We start from the raw sequence: 11232 nt of genomic DNA, 5'->3' as shown, positions 1-11232 counted from the left end.
GCCCCTTCTACATCTTGTCTGAATCCAGAAGGGACAAGAATCGAGGGTGAAAATCCTCTGTACTCATACTTGAGACGATCCAACCACCGCTGCTAATTTGTGGCATGTGTCTCTCAAATGCAGAAGACATCTTGTGAAAACTTCTTCTAGCTGAGATAAGTAACACTTTGGTGCTTCGATTGTTGATTCTGAGAAGATCCACGCTGTTCTTTTATGTTTATGTCCTTTTGTATGTGTAAGCAGCGATATTTGCTTTTGACGTGAATGGAGCATGCGTCTCTCTGATTGGTTGATCCTCCTGTCAATCACACTTTCTGAAATCAGGGAGACAGGATACAGCTCCAGATCCATTGGTCTTTGTAAAGGTTTGTCACAGCGTGTGATTCTGGCTGGTCAGGTAACTTTCATTCTGCTTGGGAAAAAGATAATTTCCGTGTTACTAAGGGCTCTTTTCAATTGTAAAAGCATGAATGAGTGCGGATCTTTGCTGTTACACCTCTTAACTACAATAGCTGCCAAACTCTCTTCAACCTCAGACCACCGGTGTTGTGCTGAGAAATGAACTCCCTTTAGTTTATTTATTTACTTTTTTCAAGGGCCCATATTACGCTATTGTCTTATCTATGTTATAATGTTTTGTTTCATTCACACATGTTCAAGTTCTTCTGTTAAACAAAAAAACTCTGTGTTCCTGCTTGTGATGTCATGTGGTAATACAGGAAGGGCTCCACTGCGTTTTTAAACTCCATACACTTTCACTAGCATCATTTGGATGATTTCAGATCTAGAACTGACCTTCTCTACTGAACTAAAGGTAAAAAGTAGATGTTAAAATGACCACTTCATGACATCACAAGCTGGAACAGAGTATTTTGGGCTTTGGAATTGCAAACAGACTAATAATAAAGGATTACTCAAATATGTGTGAATGGAAAAAAAAAAAAAACACAACTCCAGGTCTGTTTTTGAGGAGGTAACAGCATTATAACATGGCTTAAAGCTCACAAGAGTCAATTTTGTGTAATATAGGACCTTTAATATCAACACATACAGTATACATTTTTCATCAGTTCAAAGTGGAGTGGAATGTAAAACATGATATGCCAAGGTAAAATTATTTTTATTTTAATATTTCAATGCAATACAACTACATGTACAAAGTATACATATACTCACTGGTATAGGTATTGGATTGATACTTGTCATAGTATTACTTGTTAAAAAAATACTGCTTTCACTACAACTCCCAAAATGCATCAAGAAGCAATTTTCACTAGTTTATCTGGTAATCTTTTCTCGGCACAACACCCCAAACTACAACCTCTGCTGCAGATTTCAACACACTCATCATGAAGTGTGTTTACCGTCAGTGCAAAAAAAACACCGGTCTTCTAAAATGTCTTTGAATGCTTTGTACATTACTCGTTTTGAATGTAAGCTTGTCTGAAAATATCTCCTATAGTGACAGTAATATGTATATCTATATTTTTCTAATTTGTGTCGGGACAAAGTGGGACATGCACTGTACAGTGGTGATGCCTTATGACAATTAAACAAGCTCTTCTTCAGCCTCAAACCATTACATATGTCATGGATTATTAAACATACAATATACCACGGTTACCACAGCTCATAAAGGTCAAAATACTGTTGCTGCAAGTTCAGAAATTGATTGGGGGTTGGGCTGCCGTGTAAGTTGTCTTATTGTCTTATTACATACTATATGTCCAGAAATGTGTTCCAGTTGGATCCACCGTGTCCTGGTGAGTAAAAAGCAATATTAACATAATATCTGTATTAATTATTAAAGACTGCTGTTCACTTTTCACAGTAAGGTTGCATCTGATGGAGCTACCTGTGGTATCATCCACAAAGTGCAGTGAACCACCACCAGAGGGAGCCCTGATCCTACTGTCAGAACGCAAGGTACAATCCAAGGTTCTGAGAAATGAAAGAAATAATAATGAAATAATAATGTTAAAAAGTGTGTTTTGTCCTTTTATTGCACTCTTAGGATCCATAGTCATTGTCATCTCTGCTAAGACATCTACAACTACAATGGCTTATCTAGCTCGAGTCAGATGATCCAGAGACCCCAGAAAGTTATTATTGGAAAATATAGTTTAAATCTGGGTGGAAAAGTAGAATACAAAGTTACACTAAACTTGTGTTTTAGGATCCAAAAACATTCCTGGAGTGTGACCCATCAGATGTTCTCACCCAATGAGAGGAAGAAGTGAACGAAGCCTGGTCCAATAAGAGACTTGGCCCAACACAAGGGAGAAGGCCTTCAGTCCGTGTAATCTGCTGTTACTCTGAAGTTCAGGCTAATCAAAACTGAAGCACCACTCCTGATGAAATTCTCCAGAGGAACGAGAACCTCCAACAGTGTTGAGAGAAAAGAACCTATTCTAAATCTTTGCAAGTTTTATAACACGATTTTTACTCTATGATTGTGACTGCAGGTGACCTTTGGATTTAATGGAAAAACAAAAGGAAACAAATGGTCTTTGGAGGACTCAAAAACAAGCGATGAAGCTCATCAGAAGACTGCATGCCTGGAGAAAAATGACAATGACGATGAGACGAACTACAGGGATGATGTGTGACATCTGGCCTCATGGTGACAGACAACCAAGGAGATGATTGTGGACTTCCACAAAAATGGGCAGAACAACCACCAAACTCTCTCTGTCGGCACTGAGGTAGTGAGGACAATGCCTTTACTACCTGATGAAACTGAGAAGCACAAACATCCCCAGTCCACTGATGGTGAACTACTCTACAACAACTGTGCCATCAGAAGTGTTCTGGCATCTGGATTTTTAGTGTGGTTCTCCTGCTGCACTAAGGTTGACACACGCTCTCCAGTGGGTGGTGAAAACACCACTCGATGTCTCCGTGACCAGCACCACCCTGCTCATCACCTTTTCTACCTGCTGCCCTCAGGTAGAAAGTACAGGTCCATTAAGGCCAGAACAACCAGACAGAACAGTGCCCCCTTCCCCTTTCTGCCTTTCTCCCATTACATGGACAATAACCACATTCACCAATAAAATAACATTGAACTGGACTTTGCATTGTTGCATAATTACATTTGTGCTGCCCTAAATGTCCTTATTGTACTGATGTTTACATTGGAGTTATTTAAGGGGTTATTGGGTGGGGTCTTGCACTTTACATCAAAACTATGCAGTGTTTCATGCTCTAAATGTAACTTTGATGTTTTCTATGACAATGCCAATAAAATCTCTTGGATCTGAAATAAATAAGAATAATAATCTAATAATATGTTTTTTATCATTTAGAATATTAATAGTATATTTATAATATTACCTATTTAACACAGTGGGAATATGCTAAAGTTGCAACTAACAATTACTTTGGTAATTGATTCATTTTCTGATTATTTTTAGGTTAGGTTATTATTTTAGGTGATTTCATAGCAGTTGAATGGTAGGCAATTTCATCTAAAACACAAAATTATCATGTCATTTTCATGCAATTACTGCTCTGTCCTTGTTATAAAACCTCTTTTGTCAGCTCATGGCATGTTTTTAGTCTGTTTATAGATCTGTTATCAGCTATTTTGCAGCCCTAGCATTACTTTGACTTCGAGGGCCAGTCTCCCTCCAAAATGAGTCAGTTGATTTTATTATGGTATGCAAACATGTCTGTCTGCAGAGAGAAAAATACACTTTGAGTATCAGCACACTTTCTAATCCTACGTAAACATTCCGCCAATGTACAGAGACACATATAGAACTATTCTAGCATGTCATGCAAAGTGAACATAAATGAACACATACCATGAGTCTGATGATGGTAGAAAAGTTTGAAGCCTTTATTTACAAAATAACCTAAAAACAACCCTCAGGTATATTGCATTTTCCTGTTTACAGTGTGTTCGTGCTGCAGAAACAAGAGTGAGCTGCTAAACCTTTATATTATCATGATCATTAAAGGTGCATTGTGTAACTTTTCTGGTGAAGGGAGTCGGTCACCTGCTTCTTTCTATAGCTGTCATTGCTCTTCCTGGAATGTTCCAAACTATGACATTAAACAGCTTTACCTTACATTTATTCAGTTACAGATGGTTTTTAAAAGGCATTCTGACAGTGAGTGGGGTCACCTCTCCACAGATCTGACCTGTAACTTGACCTGATTTGGTCTCCATGATGATAAAAAGGTTTAATGCCATACTGTGAAAAATTCCAGACAAAACAATAACATCCATGAAGAAAAGTGTTTGACGGACCCTCCACCAGAAAAATTACACAATGCACCTTTACGGGACAGATCTGCAGATGCTTCGACAATTCAACACAAGCTGAACACTGCTTTTGTCATCAAACTTTCAAAACGCAGCATGGAGTAATAAAGGAACAAACTCAAAATGTAACCAAGTATTTAAAAGCAAAGCAGTTCCTTTTCCAATCATTAAAAGTGTTTTTCTTCTTTTATTACAACCCTAAAATGCTACAAATAAAATTAAACTGTACTCAGAGAACAGGAGTAGTTGTAATTTGACATCATTGCAGCTTGACAATGTTTTTTAGTAGTAAGGTCTGGCAAATTTGAAGACCTCAGTCAAAAGTTTGGACACAATTACTCAGTTTTTAAAGATCAAAAATACCCAAACTTTTCACAATATGGTAAAAATCAACAATAAAATTGAAAATGATTGTGATGTTTGAAATCAATATTATAACAAACTAAGAATAAGCAAAAGCTAGAACTGGACCACAAAGGATTGAACTAGGATTAAACCAGGACTAGGCAAGGACTAAACCAGGACCAAACCAGGACTAAACCAGGACCATCCCAGAACTGAACCAGTACTAAACCAGTAACTTTGGCCTAATCCTATGAAGAAGGCCTAAACACAATTATTTTGAAGATCTGAATTTCAACTTGAATAAAACTTCAAATTAAAAGTAAAACTTAAATTTGACATGGACAAGTGTTGTAGGTTCCAATAATGGGATCTCAACCACTTTTTGAAAACCAGTAAAACATATGTCCAAACTTTTGAAGAAAACTTTGTACTCTGAATATTGGAAGAGCATAACTTTAGGTACAATAATGCTAGCTTGTTTAACATCATGCTACATTGATACTTATTTTCCCCATATTTTTAAACAATAACGTTATATGCATGAACACAAACAAATAAGAATAAACAGTATTTTGCATGTAAAGAAGACATTCACTGGCGCCCCATGTTCCCACTGCAAAATGATGGAGCTTTCTGACATGTTAATAAATTAGCATTTTAAAAGATATTATTAGCTTGTTATAAGGCTGAACTTGGCGGTGGTGAGGTGTAGACGGTACAATGAGACAAAACCACACAATGTAAAAAATAGCAACGTTTCAGAAGGCAACAAAGAGAAGAGCGAGAGAGAGAGACGCCAGACACATTTGAGCTTTCCTTATAAAATCAGGTTAGAGTTTTAAAGTGCAAAAATCTACAGAACATTTTCGGAAAACTAAAATCCCCATCTTTTTTATCCCCCAAGCAAATTGAACTGAACCAACCAGACCATCTAAGCTGCGTCGTAGGAATCAAAGACTAGCAGACTCCCATGTACAGGCTGTCTATGGGTTGACAAATTTCAATTCTTTTTAACCCAAATTTTGACCTTAAATTCACTTCAACAGCTGGCTAAAAGACCCATGGATGTTTTTTTTTTTTCCTATGTCACATTTTGGGCTCGGCGTTGATTGTTGTCATGACAATGGAGGATGGAGAGATTAGGAGGGGGGGAGGGGGTCACGATTGCTGCTTGTTGGCTTCCTCTTCGTAGGCATTTCCTGTCCCATTCTGGACGTAGGCGGAGCCAGAGCTGAGCCCGTACAAGTGACCACAGTACTTAGCGTCATCAATATGATCCTCAAAGAACATCTGAGAAGAAAGATAAATATTGCAAATAAGGACAATGAAGAAAAACGTGAACAAAAAAGGTGTTCGTTAATGGAATACTGCAAAACATTAAAAACTCTAACCCCCCCACCCATACTTTCCTCTTCTCTTCTGTCCTCCTCTCTCTCTTTATTTTTGATTTAATGTTATTATTTTTCCTTTATTTCAGTTTATATAATATTTCGATTTGGCATTTATTTTTAAGATGGTGGGTTAGAAAATAAGAAGAATGTAAAAAGGAGTTGTGATTTGTAAATCTTGTTTTAAACTGTATGTCCTCAATAAAAATGTTTGTTAAAAAAAAAAAAAGACTTATATTATAGCTGATTAGATTTTAATTACCAAGCTGTTGTGAGATAAATCAGTTATACATTTTTACGTAGTCTGTAATAATTTTGTAAAGTTATTATATTGTTTGTTTAATGGCTGCCCTTAGATCAGTCTTATATAGTTTTTCTTTTTTTTTTTTTCTTTTTCGGAGAGTCAAGTCAAAAGACAAAACATCTGTATACACTAGTCTGAGCAAAGATGAGCTCTCAACCAGGACAGCCTCTTACAGATCAATACAGTATGTCTAATTTAAAGACTAAAAAACGCATTAAGTCTGACATTTTCAAGCGAATAATTCTGAAAACATGTCATTTCATTTATGGCATGGTTTAACTGAAAACTAAAGGCAGATTGCTTAACCACAGTAGCCCACCTCTCTCATCTTAAAGAAAGCCATTCCTGTGAGTAAAGAGTCAGAGCCAGCCTGATGCTGGGGTCCAATCCTCTCCAGCTCCAACTGCTCCGCCACCTCCTGCAAACCTCCCTGAAAGAAAGTCAAACATCACAATTGATACTATTGATAATGACTAAGGTATGTAAAAGTATCAAATGTACTTTGCAGCTGATGTCATCAACATTCCCTGGGTGTGTGATGCTAGTTGAAAGCACTACTCTGTTAGAATCTGTTACTCAAGTTAGACTTTATGTGAACTTTATTTTAGCACAGTCTGACCAGAAAGAGCTGACTTGGTTGAAACTACAACAGGTGAGCTGATTTGTGCGCTTAAGCAATCTCTCACACAAAAAAATTACTGTCACAAGTTAATTAGCATTAGTTAACAGGTTAGTTGCTCTCATTTTTTTGTTGAAATTCAAACACCTAAACAGGACCATGAACACAACTCGTAATGATCACAGACTCCTTATGTGTTGTTTAAATGCATTTTGTATTTTTTCTTGAGTTTTCAGATAATCTAAAAACTTCTTGGTAGTTATTGCTAATGTGTGCATTGTGTGACCATGGTAACCGATGACCATTCTGCCATAAAAATACACCGCCAGTGTGATGCCATTGCAAAGTATCAGTACTGCTCTAAAAGGATCAATATTTCTATTACAAATGGACTTACTTCATGAAGCTGCATCATAAAATTTACAAACACATAGCCAATATTTTGACACAACAAACAATATAAGTACTTTAATTATCACCCATTAACACTCATAACATTATCATAGCTCAATATTTAGCTCATTCAACCAACTAATGAACCATCTATATCCCACAGGCTTTGTACCTTCAGGTTTTTACAGCTTTTCATGAGATACTTGACATCGTAGATCACTGGGAAATACAAACGCAGGATCTCAAAGAAGTCCACCTCCTCCTCAGGCAGGTTTGCATTGGACAGGATCTTTATCAGGTACCCAAAATCATACCCACTGAAAACACAAGGTTTTGTTTCATTCACACGTTTGACACACAAACCCTGCATATTCAGAGATATTTAGGAGTTCTTCTCTCAAACTGAAAACACCTTGTTCCATCTTGTGATGTCATGTGGTAATACAGGCTCCACTGCTTTCTTAAACTACATACATTTTCACTAGAATCATTTAGATAATTTCAGGAATTTCCCATCTCTACTAACCAAAAGGTAAATGCTAGCTGTTAAATTGAAGACTACCGTTGCATGACATCATAAGGTGGAACAGAGTGTTTTGAGCTTTAGAGATGTAGACAGAATAATAATAACAATAATAATCCATAATAATAAAGGATTACTTAAATATGTTTGAATGAAACACAACACAACTCCTGGTATATTTTTGATGAGGTAACAATATTATAACATGGCTTAAAGATCAGATGAGTACATTTTGTATAATACAGGACCTTTAATACTGTATATATTTTTTAATTAAAAAAAACAGATAAAAGAAATACACTGATAATGGAAATAGCAGCACAGTATATGTTTTGTGGTACCTGTGAAAGGACAGCCACTTGACCCCGTCGCACAGCACGACCCCAGATGTCATGAGCAGCTCAGCGAAGTACAGTGTCTCTATGCCCTCATCCTCGTGTTTCTTAAACTGAATCCCTGAAGTAGTGAGGAGCTCGATCGAGTCCTGCGCGTACATATCCTCTCTGAAAGAAGCATAAAAAAAGAAAAATGCGTTATAAATAAGGGTTACATTTATTATTAAATGTATTCATTGCTCATGCCATTACATTTTATTAGCAATTTAAAGAGAACAACAAAAAATCTGACCATTAATTATACATGTTCCAACCATTAAGTGCCTTGTCATTACTGGCATGAACAAAAGGAACAGGTAGACGGTAAATCTCAAATAATTGTATCAAGGAATGAGGAGAGAGGATAGAGGCATTCACTTAACATTGCTCCATGGACAAGCACAGATTTTGAAATAATATCTAATCAGCTAAATCAATCATCAATACATATTTTGTTCATGTTTCCTTCCTGTTGTATATTGTGATCAGAACTTTTTCACAGGTTTGCACCATATCAGTCTGGAAACTGGAAATCTCAGAGGAGGGACAGTGAATAAATATTTAGATGAAGGCAGATTACTTGCTATGGTAGTTATGATAACATTCTTATATTGTATCTATGGCAATAAGGCAGTCTGATAAAATTCTTACGTGAGGTTGAACTTAAAATTAAACTGCCATGTTGATGTTCCCGGTGGATATTCGCCCTGTTCATTCATAAACGTGAGTCCGAGTTGGATAATCTTAAGAAGGTCCACATTACAGCGCAGCAACTGATACTGATAGTCTGCGTTACTCCTGAACTCTCCAATTGGCCTCGCAACCACCCCGGGAAACTCTGTGTCCTGAGGAGAGATTAGAGATTATTTCAATTACAATGACAGCAAAACTTGATAATAACTTCATTTAAAATTAATTAGGTGATGCATAATTCTATTAGGATTAGGAATACGCAATATTGAAAAAAAAATATATATATATTTTTTAGTTTTGGGTCCGTCACCTCCTTGCTTCTATGGATATGTCATTTCTCTGCCTGGAATGTTCTACAGTATATCATCAGCTCTACCTCACATTTATTCAATTACAGGTTTTATAGTTCAGAATGCCAGTTTTTCTAGGTATTTTTGACTGTGAGAAGGGTTGCCTCTCCACAAATCTGACCTGTATCTTGGTCTGGTTCTGTTTCCATGGAGAATGGTTTAATGACATACTGTGAAACATTCCAGACAAAGCAATAACATCTCCACAGAGAAAAGCATTTGAATGACCCTCCACCACAAAAGTTGCACAATGCACTTTAAACTATCTATAAAGAATATGTCATAATGTGACTATGTCTTGTTTAGGATCAAGTATCGCACAAAGAGTTAATGGATCATAAAATTAAGCACAAAAGAGCAGAAATATTACCCCATACAGATGTTCACAAGACATTTAACTCAGCTTTTGTTTTGTTTTTTGCAGTAATTACTGTTTAATTTATAGACAATGGCAATATTAAACATTTTACAATTTACTGCCCATCTCTACTTAGGACTCCCATCAGTTACCCATTTAGTAACTGCTAGCATTTCTAGGAAACAAGGATTAGTCCAATATTTATTATACAGCTTCCCAGAGATTTGGTTACTATGAAGGACTCCGTATAGAAAAATAGGTTTTGTCTCATAGTCAGTAGTTACCAAGTAACACAATATTTTTCACATATAAAAGAAATGCATGATCATAATTAAAACAAAACTTCATGATGCAAAGACAGCATATTTTACCAGCACTGATTTGGAAACGTTATAGCAGTCAATTTAGTTTCTTATGCAATGGGGAATTTTGTACTTGTTGCAATAATAACTAGTCATCAGTACTGGTGGTCTAAATAAAAAGCTTTTATTAAAAAAAAATATCCGACCACACAGTAAGTGCTCACCAAATATTTCACTGGCCTACACACGGCTAATGCATTATGGAATCTAAATGAACAGACGCAGATCCATACCATAGCGATATAGTTGTATTTACGGATGACATGTCTGATCCTCTTCAGCTCCTCCTCCAGGTTATTGGCCCAAACCTCACATATTCTTTGGCTGTGATCCACAGTAGCTGCGGGCATAGTGCCACTGCATGCAAACACAGAAACATCAACAACAATACTATGGGCAAAGAGCTAGCAGTCTGCCCCAAGACTTCAGTGTTATCTTATTTTAAAAGTCCCAGACCCCAGAATAAGCATGTGTTATGTCTGATACCATGTAAATACACGCACATATGGGCGGCGTTAGCGGTCTATTAAAAATCAAGAACGAGATTAGCAGCTCGTATTAGCTTGAGCCACACCATATCTTAGCTAGGTTTCATGTAGGCGAGGCTAGTGAAGGGTTAACAGTCAGAATGGGACACAGAGCACATGTGAAGTGTTTAGCTGATCACTCATGCTCTTAGCTGTGCTCTGAACAAGTGTGCATTGAGCAGAGGGCACGGGTGACCCGCAGGACTCGGCGCCAGTTGGGATGGTTTGTGCAGCCTGGAGCCTCGTAAACTTACCGTTCCCCGGACCAGCGAGTGTGTGATTGAAGCAGTTACAATGTTAAAACTTCAGGTGTCTCCACGTTACAGTGTCGGGGGCTTTCCGCCAACTTTTAAATAGTTTATATTCTGAAATGCATCGGTGTCAACCCACGGCTGCCATCATCGTTTAGCCTACAACACTACGCCAGCACGCAGGGCACGTCACCTGCGTAAGTACGCACGCACGTGGACCTCTCATCGACCATACGACCAACACTAGGCTGTGTATGCGACCGACTTATTTTTCACTTATAAATAACACATTAACGCTAATCAAAGGATTTTTTGTAGTTTATTAGATTTCACATGTAACCTATTGTATAAAGAGATAAATAACAAGACTTTTAATAAATGCTTTTTAAGCGTTTGTTTTAGGGGTTAAACAGGGACATCTAGCGGTTGCAGGTTGCAACTCAAACCAACACTCCAGTTACATGTAGCTGTG

General features: G+C 37.2%; 1 protein-coding gene across 1 annotated transcript; it reads right to left on the bottom strand.

Annotated features, from left to right (window-relative positions):
• Nucleotides 1–3820: 3820 nt before the first annotated feature.
• cnot7 (CCR4-NOT transcription complex, subunit 7) lies at nt 3821–10934 on the bottom strand. Its single transcript, XM_020917866.2, has 7 exons — nt 10764–10934; nt 10216–10339; nt 8871–9064; nt 8187–8348; nt 7495–7639; nt 6630–6740; nt 3821–5908 (listed from the first exon to the last, which is right to left on the bottom strand). Exons 2-7 carry the CDS (start codon nt 10330–10332, stop codon nt 5777–5779), a joined length of 861 nt encoding a protein of 286 aa, XP_020773525.1. The 5' UTR covers nt 10333–10339; nt 10764–10934; the 3' UTR covers nt 3821–5776.
• Nucleotides 10935–11232: the final 298 nt, after the last annotated feature.

The sequence above is a fragment of the Boleophthalmus pectinirostris genome, unplaced genomic scaffold (assembly GCF_026225935.1).
Source record: "Boleophthalmus pectinirostris isolate CB_2022bp ecotype Guang Dong unplaced genomic scaffold, ASM2622593v1 HiC_scaffold_23, whole genome shotgun sequence".
NCBI classification, from domain to species: domain Eukaryota; kingdom Metazoa; phylum Chordata; class Actinopteri; order Gobiiformes; family Gobiidae; genus Boleophthalmus; species Boleophthalmus pectinirostris.
The sequence above is the reverse complement of the archived record's forward strand: the minus strand, read 5'-3'. Positions and strand labels throughout refer to the sequence as shown.